This window comes from Tetrao urogallus (genome assembly GCF_951394365.1).
Source record: "Tetrao urogallus genome assembly, chromosome: 7".
NCBI classification, from domain to species: Eukaryota; Metazoa; Chordata; class Aves; order Galliformes; family Phasianidae; genus Tetrao; species Tetrao urogallus.
In genome coordinates, this window is record NC_136820.1 from 30,847,619 (window position 1) to 30,863,500 (window position 15,882).

The 15,882-nt window shown below is 41.2% G+C and overlaps 1 protein-coding gene across 1 annotated transcript in view; it reads right to left on the reverse strand.

The window, feature by feature from the left end:
• Window positions 1-8,018: 8,018 nt before the first annotated feature.
• ADAM22 (ADAM metallopeptidase domain 22) overlaps window positions 8,019-15,882 on the reverse strand; it is a gene marked incomplete at both ends in the record, with an annotated part of 121,611 nt that continues 113,747 nt past the window's right edge. The window contains 2 exons of the mRNA XM_079538354.1: window positions 8,019-8,039; window positions 8,976-9,099. Coding sequence (XP_079394480.1) covers window positions 8,019-8,039; window positions 8,976-9,099 — 145 coding nt within the window. The remainder of the gene's footprint in view (window positions 8,040-8,975; window positions 9,100-15,882) is intronic.

Genomic DNA, 15,882 nt, shown 5'->3' on the forward strand with positions numbered 1-15,882 from the left:
GACAGTGTGCCTTTGTATAGGGGGTATTTGTTTCAGTAAGATTCTTGCTCTCTTTGTGTCACTGCATAAAACATTTTAAAACAAGTAAGTGTGTCGTGTCAGTTTATACATTACCTTTATCTATGAACTTTAAGTTGCCAGACTGCAGCGAAGTGTCAGTTGGTGTTTTTCTGTCCTTCTCTTTAAACCCTAGCAAGTACCTTTCTGTCTTTATATGTTAAGTAGCATATAGCGTAGCTGCTGGGGCAGAGCAGGCAGGGAGCTGGAAGCTGCTAAGTGCTTGGCTGCTGGCTTGTGTCAGCCCAGCACAGGCCTGGTATGTTCATGAAAAAAACATTAGGCAATAATGAATAAAGCATTCTTGTAGATAAGTGTAACTTACTGATTAGTCTGAGACCCCAGAAGTTGTGTTATAGGTATGAAGTTATGCCATAAATCTTGAGAATTAATGATGAAATAATACCTGAGAGTAAAATTACATCTGCAAATAAAAGCTTGAAGAATGCACTTAGCTGATCTGTACCATGCAAAAATGGTCCAGCTTACCCACTTACTGTGGAAACAAGGAATTTCTTTACTATGAAAAGTACCAAGGTGGGTTATGTTTTTGTGGTTTATTTGTTTTTGAGAGAAAGGTGGGAGGTGGTGTTATTTATATATTATAAAGGAGAGGTGTAGGTTAGATCTCAGGAGGAAGTTTTTCACTCAGAGTGGTGAGGCACTGGAACAGGTTGCCAAGGAGGTTGTGGATGCCCCATCCCTGGAGGCATTCAAGGCCAGGCTGGATGTGACTCTGGGCAGCCTGGTCTGGCGGTTGGTGACCCTGCACATAGCAGGGGGGTTGAAACTAGATGGTGATTGTGGTCCTTTTCAAACCAGGCCATTGATGATTCTATGATGATACCATTTTTGTTTGGCTTCTTTTTTCCATGCTCTCTGGTGCAAGGAAAGAAGACCAAAACCAAGACCCCAAGTCGTCTTCCTCACTTGAACCAATCACTTACTGAGCTGCAAAGTACTGCAAGAAAATGGGAACCAACAGGGTTATCTTCATGGATCTTGTAAACACAAAACATACAAAACTGTGAAGCAAAGAGTTCAAGAACCAGGAACAAATTCTAGTTTACCAAAGGGACTGGCAGAATACATCACTTTTTGCTTTAAACATAAACAAAGATAATCATTAAGGTTACTAAGGAGTGAATACAGTGCTGTCATCTTTAAAAAGGAAAAAAAAAAAAAAACAACCTTTGAAAATTGTTTTCCCATTATGGTAGATTAATCTATAACTCAGAATTGAGGTTTTCTCTTTCCCAGAAGACATGAAAGAATCCATATGATGCTATGTGGGATGATTGTTCTTCATCTTCATACAAACTGGGAATAGTTTAAAATTGACATTTTTTCCGGCTTACTTTTAGACATGCATGCCTAAGGAACAGCAGGACAGTAAGACCAAGATTGAGAAGCTTATAGGATTATTTTCAAATGTGTAATTTGAAAACCAGCATCTGCACTTTAGGGAACAGCCTTTTTTTTCTCCCCATACATTCAGCACATTTTTTTTCCAGAGATCTTTAAAACAGGATGTAAATGTGCTAAATACAATAATTTGAACAAGAAGGAAAATACACACGTGGTCTTTGTCATTGAAAGTCACTTTACTGATGTTACAATATGTTAGTAACATTGAAAACCACAGGCATTTGTATTAAATACTCTCATAGAAGTAGATACGTGATGCTGTTATTAAAAGTGAGCAGGAATTTAGAACCCCAAATGACAACGATCTTACTTTATAAAAAGCAACGTTTTGTTCAGCTACATGAAAGCCAGATTGATTCACTTCAACAGCCCAATGCCTGTAACGTTGATGACAGAAACATCACGCTCAAAGATGGAAGTTGTGAATTGCAGCGCTTCATTCTGGTGTTTATCAAAATCTTATGTTTCTATTACATCGGGTGCAATTTTTAAAGGATTTTAACTAGCAAAGATGACAATATGATGTAAATTGGTTGTTTCTGCCAACCTCAGCCCAACCCCAACGGTGAAACAATTCTTGCCTCCCCAAATATTTTACCTGTCAAGGCTAACAGGACTGGAAAAATAGGTAGCTTTCTCTTACAGTGATGTCCAGGATTAACATCAGCACAAAATGAAGCAACTGGAAGACAGCACCCCAAAAGCTTTGCAGAAGGAAGTGGTCATGTTGTAAGGAGTGTTTTCTCCAGCAGATTAAAAATTCTGTAATGCTTTGCTACTCTGAAAAAAAATATTTTGCGTTTATGCAACGATAAAAATAAGTACTGTATTCTATATAAAACACTACCTATTGGAATATATCTTTACCCTGAAGAAGGGAAAAATCAGGTTATATATTCATAGTTCAAATATGTTCTGGGCTGTATTTCCAAGCATAAAATAGGCAGATTCTTTACACAGGCAGTGAGCAAGAATCCTTGTACCAATCACCAAAATAAGCCAGAATTTACTGTTATACAGAGCCTTACAATATTGTATGATTAGCTGCTAGCACCACTATACTTACAAGGTCAGTCAGGCCTATATACAGAATTTCTAATTTGACTGTAAAAATAGACTCTCCATGCTGAAATTAGAATATATAAGGTCTTAAGGCCCCAAGACATTTTTATAACCAAAACTTGTTTTTTAGTTACAGGAGTAGAGAAACAGAAAAAATAGCTTGTTGCTTTGACATTCTATGCTCCAGTAATGAAAAATAGCATGACACCTAGACTTCTTCCTTCAGAAGGCTGCTCTGCATTTCATTATCTTCCTGCTGCGCTATTTTGCCATTACAGCCATTGCAGCCTGTGTAACCAACGTTTTCAAGGAGTTTAAATGTGCTTTAGCTGAAGTACTTTTTAAAAAGAACTAAAAACAGCAGACTCAGCAAGGTGAGCCAACTTAAAAGTCAGGTACAACATTTCTCGTGTTCTGAACATTGCTTTGACTACTTGCCTGAGATAACACATTTATGTTGATGGTTGTAGTGTGTTTCTAACGAGTTGCAGCAAACTGCTCTGGGATGACACGGTACCACCTGCTGGCTGGAAGAGTTAAATGTTTCCAAACCTTAAGTCTTACCAGCGTCCATACATGAGGCACCAGAAATAGTTTTTGTAAGTTAACTTGGAAAACGTTTGGGTCAAAGGAATGTTTTAGTGTCTCTGGGAGAATCCGATCTGTGTTGCAACTATATCTGCACAGTCAGCTTCACTGTTTTCCGTTTTTCCTGCTGTGTCATAGCAGAACAGCTATGTGCACACGGGAACTTCACCCCATGGGACAGCAAGCTGTACAAATGTGCAGTTTGCCCATATTTGTCTCCAGGAAATCTGACAGAAGACAAATCCCATACTGCTGCTAAATGTCACGTGGTTTGGAAGCCATGCAAACAGTGGGTCATCAGCAGTCTGATGGATGATGCATTTGGAGCAAAAAAAAACCGTAACTTTGGAGACCAGAATGCTTAAGTTCTTAAAAAATGAGGTAAATCAACCTTACATTGTGGTTGATAAAATTGGCCCAAACAACGATGATGATGCAGATATTCAGATAGCTTACAGGAAGAATTAGATAGCCTTGAGACTTGGAGCAAGAGAAATGGGAGACAGCACAACTTTTAGGTTACAGTGATCAAAGAGGCTTCTCCATCCAAAACACTAGAGGATGATATGAAAACCTGGATGAAAACCATCAAATGGTTCTACCACTGCAAATGAGACACGAGGCTCTTTCACCCATACTGTAACATGAGCAAAAGCACTGGAAAGACTTTTCCTAGGATGCTGGGTGGAAGGACAGCTAACTTGCAGCTTTTCTATTGTAGCTAGCCAACACAAGAGGCTGCTAGTGGATTTGGGAGTGCTTTTCAGTAGGAGTGGAAAGGGAATAGAAGAAAAGAACGGATGAGAACTTCTGTATGCTAAGTTTTACACTGGAATTTGGTAAGTTTGCTTACGACAGCTAGATATGGGATTTAATAACAGAGCAATTGCTAAGAGCCCATCTATTATCACTTAGGCTTACGGAGTCTCATAATTGTTTCACGTTATATCCTGTTGGCAAAATCTAACTTCATGTATTCTCTCATTCCAACAGATTTTTTAGCACATCGAGGATGTCCATGATACAGTGACTGAAAAGTTGGTCTGAATTTGTAATATATGCATGCCTGTATTAATGTACAGACCTACTCTTAGCCCTGGTCTTGAAAACAATTGTTTCTATCAATGTTGACAAGACCACAAGGTCCATTTAAAACCAGCAAGTGATATAGGTAAGAGGACTTCAGTACACTAGCTTGACATAATTTCTTTATCTTTAATTCAGGCTATAGCCCAAAGGCCCATTTGTTCATTAGCATAATTAAAATTAACTAAGGAGTACATGAGCCTAGCTGGGTCAACATATCATTAATCAGGAAATAAACTCTTAAAACATTTGGAAGTCACTGTGTTCAAAGATGCATCTCACACTTATCAGGTAACAAAATTATATGTAAATTTTCAGTCCCAACCATTACTGGTGAACTGCCTGAGTGCATTCACCAAATGGCAATAGCATGGATTAATGAAGTATTGCCTCAACAGAATTAGCAGGTAGATTTTTAGTTGTTAAATTTAAATTGCGGCGTGTGCAGCCTTATTATTTGAATAGAGTCTGTATTTTTCAGTCTCTACCAGTTAGCAATATTAATTTTATTTTAAATTACACACAGTTCTTCTCCCACATGTTGAAATACAAGACTAGGATTAGTTTAACTCATCTTGCTGTTCATATGCTCACATGGATAGGTAATTATAATGTACCTGAGAAGAACTGAGAACCTCCCCACTTCAACATATCTGGATATTCAGCATAGCTGGCAAAAACAAGCCTGAGTCTGAAGGAGTCAAAATGACTGAGCTAACTTACTAACCATACAAGTACTCTATCTTAGACTACATGAGGGATTATGCAGCTATTTATATTGCTATTGACAGTGTAACCGATTACTGTGGGTAAAGATACTTGCAGTCATCTTCAAGGTTACTAATCTGACAGCTTTCCACACATTTTAAAAGTAGTAAAGCATAGAATGCAAGCAAACACCTTCCTCTTTGGCCTCCATTGGCATTAGAGGCTTTCAGAGCCATACACGTTCAGGTTTTGTGCCTTGACAAAATCTCCAGGCTGCCAACTTACTGCATGATTTTCTGCAGAAGAATTCTGCAAAAAAACGAACGTTTTGTGATGGTCTCATTCTAGACAATCAAAGTGAAAGTCAATGTTTATTAAACTCAGAAGTCGTAACTAGACTTCCAGTTACTACATATCTCCAAATGTGACACAACTGGATCATGATATGCTACGAATGTATTATACCAAAACACGTAAGAAGCAGTAAGTACACAGTATGTTGAAAATACAGTCAGGAGAGCCATTTGTTTTCAAAACAAGTTGCTATGAACATTACACAAACAGCCAATATGTTACATCCAGTTCTGTTTGCCAAATCTTGCTGCTTCTTGATAAGGCAGAATGGAAGAGTAAAGGGTGATAAGTATGAAATACGCACAGAAATCTAACAGTGTTATTCAAAATCACATGCTAGTTTGTAACCAAACAAAATGTCGTAAAAGGCACGTGATGAACAGTCCAGTTATTAGAGACAAAATACTGAGACAAAAGGGGAAAGCAGCTAAGAGGCAACAGAATAACAGAGGTGATCAGGTTAGCATAATTTCCTAATTGAGGTGAACTCCTTGAGGGTTCTCCTCAGTTTCCAGTGGAATCGATAACAGACTTCTATTGATTTCAGGTGATTATGGCTCAGGCCCCAACTTCATGAGCTATGCATTATCAACTACTTTTAATCCAGTTACCTACACTCAAAGGAAGTCTTTGCAAAAAATATTCTTCTGTGCTGATAGCTATTCACTCTTCACAAAAGTGCAGAATCTTTTCCTAAAGCAATTACTAGTGGTTGGCTCATTCAACACATTCTGTCTTGTACTTTGTACTCGCTCATATTTGCCTTTTTATAAAATACTTACCAGAACCTGTTGACTGTGAAGGAAATCACTGGAACGAACTCCAAGGTCAACATTTTGTTACAATCCAACACACAGCCTAATCATAAAATATAGTGCTTCTAAAAATCTTATATATTTTATACTTGCTGACATCTTAAAACATTTCTTAATTTAATCTTACATATATCCAACTTTATTCCCTTACTGAAAAGTTAAAAAAATATATTAAGAGGCTGAAAGTGTTGGCTTTGCTTCTTAAAGGAAATGCATGAAAGAGGTAGAAGACTCAGAAACACTGTGGATGCTCCTGTCAGGATAATATCCAATTGATAATTCGGCTGTTGGCAAGGTATTCAATTGCACCATACAGAATCGGGTGTGTTGTTCTGTAATGGCACTGCTAGAAGCTAGGAATTTGTCATTTTTGGAGAGCTGGAGAATTATAGATTGATTTAACATGGTGCGGTTTTCTTACTGAGTGGAAATGTCCACCTTTGTATTACAACAGACACCCTTTAGAAGTCTCAGTGTTCGAAAGCTAACTATCCATTGATTTGGGAGATCAACATCTCCATGGTAAAAGCGTTGGGATTTTTTTCCATTTTTTCTGGCTAAACTCACTTGTACTCAGTTTATGGCCACCCAAACGTTTCAAGGGGACATCAGAGGCAGCAAGCAGAGCAGTCGAGCACGTGGTAAAGGAAACTCCACAAACAAATGAAAAGACAACAATGACACTGGCCACTTGCCCAGCATTGGTATTATCTAGTGCAGTGAAATTGTTAGGTTTCTCATAAGTTACAGTCTCATCCAAAACAGCATTTGAAGCGCTCTATCAGAAATACGCAGCAAGCCTTGCCAGAGGACTTCACATCACCACATCCTGAATTGAGCGTTAGAAGTTATTCCCAGATTTCCAGGAAGTTTGTACTGCATTTTACTTCGAGGCTCTGTCTCTGTTGTCTACAGGATCATTCCTGATCGCCCCAGTGTCGGCTTGGGTCATCTCACTCAACAGCGCTTTTTGGCTGCTTCCCCTTATGATGATTTAAGACCAAGTGCCACCGTACTGGTTCCTGCATTCCACCATACAATTGAGATTGTCAGCTACTTAGAAGATAGTACAGATTTTGGTCAAAAATCAGTTTCTGTGACGTGGTTTTACAGTACTGTACTTTCTGTATTTCCAAAGTTGTCTGCTCATGTATTAGAAAATTTGAAGTGTGATGATGTTAGTCATGTTTCTTTAGGCATTTGGCAAAATACACTTATATAATAGCTATTTTTGACATTATCAAATGTTTACATATATACAATCTGTATACTGAGATTATAAACATGTAAGGTTAAAAAAAAAAAAAAAAGATATAATCCTTGTTTGTTTGATGTTTAGGTTCAAAGAGTTGCCTTTCAAAGCTTGAAATCCTGTAAAAAAAAATCCTATATTTCTTACTCCTGCATGCTGATTTCTACTACAGTATGTTGTTTATCCCTTACATGTGGAAAGTAAAGAACACAAGGTTCATGCACACAGCGTACAAGTTTACATCGGCCAGCTTCTCCTGAGTGCGCGTTCCCAAGGCCGGTCAGCATGACCTGGAGCTGCACTAAGCCAAGGGAAAACCCCAACCCTCTCCCAGGTGGGATGTGGGGTGAGCATGTCTGGTACCGTGCGGAACAGCCTCGTCACATCCATCTAATGGTCCCCTGGTAGTTGGGATGGTTTGGGTTGTTCTTTACAGCAAGTCTGTAAAATTCTGCTTGATCAAAAAACAAAAACAGAAGGAAAAAAAAGAAAAAAGAGACTGCTTTTTCCCTTCCAGATGAGAGGAGGTTCTCACTGTGATCACGGGCATCTGTGTTGATCTTTTGAATTGTCTGAAGAGCAGATGAATGTGCAACGACTCAGTGGTGCTGAGTTTGTATAGAATTTAAAGTAAAAAGTTCTTGCGTCATCCCAGGAAAACGGTGCAGCTAAATGGAAGTCTCCCATAGCTGGAGAGGCAAAAAAATGGGACACAAACACACGTTATACGCAAAGACACACAGCCTGCTACACACAGTGGTGTGATTGGCAAGGCAGCCCCAAAGACTGCCCCGCACTGCCTGCCTGGAGCTGCCCATCGGCCCAGGCAGACCCTCTGCTCATTCCATGTATTGGGTACGTTCACATGCATGTCAAGCAGGCCTGGAGCTCCCCACACATTGAGCATCACCGTGCTGCCCCAGGCCACTCCCTGCCCAGCACAGGGCATAGGCAGAGCCTGCAGCACCCACCTGCAGCGTTCCACTCAGTTGTTTCTCAAATAAAAGGACGGAGAGCAGTGGTGGGAATCGCATCACAAGCTATTACACGCCTGAAGTAAATTTTAGAGGAGTTGTGCTCGTTCAAATATCCGCTGTTTGGGCTGACTGAGAATTTGCACTGCCTCTTGGTAGCCCCTGGAAATCTCATTCCAGAAGTTTCAGCCCACCTTGAGGAGCCCTTCCAGGTCTACCAGGGCCTGATGCATGCCCCTTGCATCCTGCTCAGCTGCAGCTTATTCACCTTTCCATCATGCAGGAAGGAAGCCATCCCCCAGCCCAGATGAGCATCTCTGGCTGTTTCAGACCCCTGGAAGCCCAAGGAGAGGAGCCAGACTGCTCTTCTCAGCCCAGAGGCTGCCCCAGGCAAGCTTCCAGCTTAAAACAGAAGTACTGAAATCTGGGCTTGAGGTGTGAATGCCACCTAAATAAGTGTCTATAAACACAAGCTCCAGGACTGCTCTAATCTGTGCCAGAGGCTCAGCTTTCAGCAGCTGCTTGAGCTACAGATCTGAGGAAACACCAGCTCTGCTCTCACTGTTTCTCAAAGATCTGTCTCACTTCTCTTTTGCAGAGCTACCAGTAAATTACACCAGCAACAAAAATGCAGTGAAGAGGGACACATACCCTGGCACTTTGCCTGTTTGCTTTCTTCTCCTCATCAGGAAGCGGAGGCATTGGGTAAGGGTATTTTCTGCTGGAAGCAATAGATCCAGTGGACGAAGATGGGGACTTTGCAGGAGACAGTGTCCTGAGATGTTGAAACACAAAATAAATGTCATGGCTTCAGGTCCCAGCAATGCAACAGCAACTGCCATTACTCTGAGGCTTGGTTCAGAGCCAAGAATGTTGTATATTACTAGTTTGATATTGGGGGGACAAAGTTCTTTGATCAGTAGTCTAATCATTTCATGACTATAAACAAAGGTATTTATAGCTCTCAGGAACACTGGAGGAAAAAATAAGATATCCTACTTATTAGAATCGTATTGCATATAAAAAAATGACTTTAAACTGATTTACGTGCTAATGTAATTAATCATTTTAAAATTAACAGAACTAGAAGACATAGTGTTATGAACCCTAAAGTGAAGCAGTCATAGTATAAATACAAACTGAACAATGCAGTGGATGACTAAATGGCAATTATCAGATATTAAGCTTATCTTGTGCACCTCCTATATTGATACAAACATAGCAAATGAATCTATTATCTTACAACAATGCATTAATTTACACATACGCATGCACTTGGAGGCCAAACTGTTAGTTGTGAAGGAACAAAGGCATATACAAAGTGCTAATAACAAATTACTGGACATGCAAGCATCATACAGTGCATATTGTTCCAGCCAAAGAAAGAGTCTGATGAGAATATACAAAAATGGACTGATTAGTCAATGGCAATCAGCATTTCTGTACAAGGTGAGTAGAGTAAGCAAGAGCAAGGAAATGTTTGAATCACATGAAAGGCATTCTTTTCAAGTCAATAAGGCAGCAGCACATTATTGACTGAAATTTTATACCCAAGAAAAAACTCTAATGCTTCTGATTTGAGAATCTGCACTTTTCCCACTTGAGAGGTTCCTATTAGGCTCAAAATCTGGGCAGAATAAAAGGGGAAAAAAACAACAACAACCAGAGCTCGAATAAAATGAGAGCCCCCCCCCCCTTAGCTTTTTGCTCTGTTCTGCAGACTGAGGGCATTTTTCTAAAGAGGCCTCCCATGAGTGCAGGCACATCTCCCAGAGCCTCCCTGAGCACTGCTGCCTGCTATTTTCTGTGTGTCCCTGAAATGGAAGCACTCCCTCAGTCCCCTCAAACAGACTTCCAATCCCCACACACATAGCAGGGGCTGAGCACCTTTAGGCCCCGGTGGTGAGCATCACTACCAACACCATGGATAGCAAGGAGCCCCAGGGAGCAGCCCTGGCTGACAGCTGAAGGCCTTGCCTCTGGGATCTGTACGATCAGGTCCTTCTGACTAGAGAGGGCTATAGACAAGATCTTTTGTGTTTGGAACTGTCTTGTACCTTTAAATAATTCTTCCTTTGATTTAGACTACCACATCGTTTCCTTGTGTCTGTAACTCCCTACAACAGCACATTCTCTTGTCTATCATACAAATAACGATTGATGCCATGGGCAACGAGGTGTCAATGGAAGTTACATGGTGACAGCTCTCCAGTCTGGCTCATGATGCTCTAATGCCTCACGCCATAGCCTCTGAACAGCAATTAGAAATTTGGAGTCAGTACAATTATTCAAATATTGAAAAGCATATCCTTAACACATGCACTTTGATCACCCATTAAGATGAACCGGACATTTTCAGGAAAAAAAAATGCAATAACTACTGCTGTGTAAAACAGGAAATTCATCTGTCCAGCACCACAAATCTGGGCACCAAACTGCAAAGCAACAGAACAGATTATTTTCAAAGAAATCCAGGGAAAGGTTCTCAGTGGTAACCTGCCCAGTGCTCTGCTGCTCACTGACCTACAAGTTCTCCATCTGTGCCAAATCTGGACAGAAAAAGATCGCTAAAAATAATATTAATGGATATAAATTCAAAAAAAATAAGGAGAGAAGGAAGGCACAAAGATAAGGCAAGTAGATTCTACAGATTATTAGTGATCTCTTCATTTGTGGATTTTGCCTAACAGCTTCAGCAGGATTAAAAATCTTGATGGGTAAAGTTCTAATGATGCATGTGGAGATTAGAAGCAAAGAACCAAGCATGTTAGCTCTTGCTTGGTAATTCCTATGAGAAAGCTGTTTATCTGTGCAGACACCATGACTGTCTCTTGCATTATCATAGGCTCTTCCTATGGGTAATTTTGGCATCACAAGAGTAGGCTGTGGCAACAAGGAAAGTCACAGCCAATTGACCCCTACATTAACACCAATAGGTGACCCAGGAAGGAGCAACTTCCTCCCAGGAATCGGGTATTTGGAATCTTTCCCTGCAGAGCAGGTCTTCTGAGTGAGACCCCCAGCAGCCTGTAATTCAGACTGTAACTCCAAACCCGAGCAGCAAATTCTAGCCTTGATTTCTTAGAAAAGAGAAGGAAATTGGAATGAGAATCAGAGTTTGTAGAAGCAGACAAATCACCTGTGATAGACCTATGATTAGCTAACCAGATACCAGCTGCCTGATTCTCACTGAACACAAGGTGTGCAGAGCTACTGGGAAAGAGTCCACAAGCAAGCACCTGCAGAGAGCCCAGCTGGATTCATACTGCTGGAGTCACTGCGTGGGCCAGAGGAGAGCCATCAAGATGTTAAGAAACCTGGAGCACCTCTCCTATGATGACAGGCTGAGGGAGCTGGGTTTGTTCAGACTGGAGAAGAGAAGGCTCTGTGAAGACCTCACTGCAGCCTTCCAGTACTTAAAGTGCTCCATCCCCGGAAGCATTCAAGGCCGGGTTGAATGGGGCCGGGGCAGCCTGAGCTGGTGGAGGGCAGCCCTGCCCACAGCAGGAGGTTGGGACTGGGTGGGCTGTAAGGTCCTTTCCAATCCAAGCCATTCTGCAATTCTACAGTTCACCCAATGTGTGCTACATACAGCTTTCCACTGCAGTCAGCAGAGGCCTCCCAGGTGACCACCTTAAACTGGCAGCTTTTAGAGCAATATGCCAGTGGTGAGAGAGAAGAATTCTCCTTCTTGATGCAGTAGTGGAATTTTATCCTACGCTGTAGGGAACTAATATTTTAAAGATTAGGAGGAAAAAGGACAAATTGCCCAAAATGGAAGTGCTTTTAAAAATTATCTGAAACCCCTTGCTGCCATTTTGGAAGGTTTGGAAGCTCCAATGTAGCTGCCTCCATTTCTTCCTCTCAGCCCCACTCCATGCTGCCTGCTCACCTACAGTCTGCACATGTAATCAATGTGCACGTCACTGCTTGCCTGCATGTGCAATGCGTGCATCCTCCTTGGAAACTTTTCAGGACAAACACATCAAGAATGCAGTTGCACACTTAAAGAAACAACTTTGCCCTCTCCACATAGGCTCTTGACACTTGTTTCTGCTATAGTTAGGTGCTGGGTTTTGTCATCTTTTGTCTCATCTATGGAGACTGTGAGTACACATCAGTAGTCATCAAATGCGTGCCCACAAATCTGAGGATGTGTGATCCTGTGTGACAAATGCAGTTCGGGTTCCTTGATCACCCTTCAGGTTCTGCCCTGCCATTGTGTATGTGCTGTGTATCCCAGATTTACATGTACTTTAAATGAGAAAGAGCCAGAAATGACCTTTCTCATTTATGGGGTGGAAGAAACAGCATTCGGGGACACTTGAGGGTAATGCCAGGGTTAAAGGAAGGTAAAACTTGATGGTTTTGGTCAAGGGAGGGGTCCGTTCAGCTTTCATTGGGGTTTCAGTTCTCTTGCTATCACATCCATTAGCTTTCATGCCAAACGCTGCTTCCAGCTGACCCTATACAAGAAACTATGAAAGCAGCCCAACCCCCAACAGGGTTTTGGAGGTTTCACCACCAACCCTGAATGAAGCCATGCACCTAACACGTTGTAAGGACTTCATTTCTGACCAGGAAGCAAGATGCCACTACAGTGCGTCGGTCTTCCTGTTGTACAAGCTGAAACTAACCGTGTGGGGAGATTGCTGGGGTCCAGAAGACGCTATGGAGCTGCAGGATGCCTGCACATGCTCCTTGGCAGACAGACATCTGCCTGCTCTGCCTTCGCTTATCCTAACCGGGGGAAATCCTGGTACTGTACGCTGTCCCCTGGTCATACAACTAGATGTCTTGTAACCTACAAGTGTCATTTCAGCCAAACTCAAAGCAGTGGCCCTGACAGATCTGAACTGTTGATGAGCTGTGTTTCATAGTCTAAAATAACTTAATGAAATTCACTTAAAAGTCAGCTCAGTGAAAACACTTCAAACTTGTATACATCAGCCTGACCTGACATCTGCTTACACAGGGCAGCTCTGTGTAGAATGTTAGCGACATAAATTAGCCTATGTTAGGAAGTTGCAGTCTCCTAAAACCACTGATGTGGTGAAGCATTTCAGCATTTTAATGCAGTTCCTTCTGGGAAACAGCCACATGTCAGGCTTCTTCAATGAAAGAAGCACACTAAGGGGTAAGGAGAGATTCAGCCCTGGGGTGGCTGCAGGAGAGGTGGAGGCTTTGCCTAGAGCCCTCATCCCAAGCACTGCTCAGCTGTGCTCTCAAAGTTAGCATTCATATGCTTTAATGGACTCTTCTGACTAATTACTGAAATGAAATCCTAAGAGAAAGGGTCTCTGACCAACAGCAGAGCAGCAAGGCTCTGCTCCAGCCACACATCCCATTGCCAACATCTTTTTGATCTGAGATGACCATTTCTCTTATAGATAATCCATCTAAATAAGTGTTTGCATTGCAACTTTTTTATTTTTAAATATTCCTGAAGATATTAATTTACCCATAAATATTTGCAAGAATTCAAAAGAAGGCAGTGCCTGCAAAGAGATGAGAGAACACCACCTCATCTCTGTGGTCTATAATTGTATATATGAGCACTGCATTTGGGGATTCTGATAGTTCATTTTCTGACACTGTTGGAGTTCCTGTGTCTTTTAAGATGCCCCAGATTGCCAGCAACCATGCCCCTTGCAACAGTGCTGAAAGTGGGAAGCAGTTTCCCACCCAGGATTATTGCTGGGGTTACACAGCTATGGTCTGGCACGTAAAATTAACATCTAGCTGAGACTTAGTGCAGGAAAATGAGATTTGTTGAGCTCTTCCTTTCCTATAGAAGAAACTCTCACAGCTGGGAGCTTTCTAGCAACAGATCTACTATTATTATCATTAATAAAAAGTAATTATATGAAGATTCCCATTAGACCAAAAAAAAATTTAATAACTCTTTAAATTTAATAACTAGGACACCAGGTATCAGGGAAGCAATTTTAGATTTATACAGATATTTCTTTTTTTTTTTTTTTTTTTAAGCTGATTGAGAAAGTTTTTTTGATACCTTCTGTCTCTATTGTCTGAAAATGTGCAGATTTCCTTGGAATTGTAGGAACTGCTTTTGGTTTTTCCTAAGTCTACTTCAGGTTCACCTACAACAGCACCAGTCATTAAGATATTCACAAAATTACAGGGAAACAAGCAAAAGAGCAGTATTCCTTTCAGACCTCCTTAAAGGAAAAGATTAATCAAAGATTCAGAACAAAAAATACCTCCAGGCTGATGATCTGATGTGAGAGCCTTAGGCTGTGATTCCTAAAATGAAGATCATCTGGACAGCTTGACTTCAGCCTGACTTTCTGGTTTTCTAAACAAGATTTAGTTGTGTGTTTTTTTTTTTTTGTTTTTTTTTTTGTGAATTATTTCAAAGATCAAAACCCAACTGTGTGATGTTCTGACATGCAGCTCTAAGGAACAGTAAATTCCTACCAACAACAGTTTAACCAAGATCACATCTGAGCTCTGGGAGCACCATGCGGTGTAATCTCTCAAAAGCCCATGGCAACTCATCCCAGGAGATTTGACCCTTTGCCTTCCATAATATCCCTGCAGAACAGCTCTCTATGGTTACCCTCACTTAATTAGGACGCACAAGTTTCTAAATTTATTCTAGCTTCCCTCCCATTTCTAAAGTTACTGCTGCAGGCAGTCATTAGTAAGTTTCTGTGGAGCAAAACTGTTAATTTAGGTTTCATCTCTGCTGATACAGAGCCCTAAAAACTCACATGGGTCAGCTTAATCCTCATCTACACACACTAAAACGTTTGGTTTATCTCAAATGCAATTAGAAATGTGAATCATTCACTGCAACAGGGAAAACCCTCAGGGCCAGGGTATGCTCCCATCAGTTTAACCTGGTTCCTAAATCAAATACCAATGCTAAAAAATGAAAACCGAATTAGGAGTACGCACCCAGGAATTTGAACCTGTTTAGCTAAATCAATTAAAGTGACATATTTTAAACTTCCAGTCTTTATAGTCTTGCACTGTCTTTGTCTATTGCAGCCAGAGGGCTTCCAGCTATGAACACCCCAAGAGGGAGCAGGGAGGTGAGGTCAGGGTGGGAGGCTGACTGCCTTGCCTCAACAGCACAGATCCAAAGGGCGTTCGCAGGAAAAGATCTCCTTCTTGCTCATAAACACTTCATTCCTAGCATGAGTTTGCCTAGTTTCACCTTCCAGCGAATGCTGATCATTATCAGTACTGATCTAAATGCCCATCAAGGTTTTGCTCCACGTGCAGATACGTGGCTTTTATGATCAACTAAGCATTTAACTGCTCCATAAAACCAAACAGTTTGAGGTCCTGAAGGCTCTTCTAAGGTTTATCTGGGTTATGTGCCTAAATTTCCTTCATTCTTGAACAAGCTTCATGAACTGCAGGCACTGGAACTGGACCTCATTGCTAACACCACCACTGGGCTCACAATCACCTGCTCAAGTGTCCAAGCACCAACACCCTGACCTGGTCGATGCTGATGAGCACAGCCACAAAATCCTCCCTGAAACCTGGAACTCCTGCATCAGGGATTGATACTCAGGGCTGG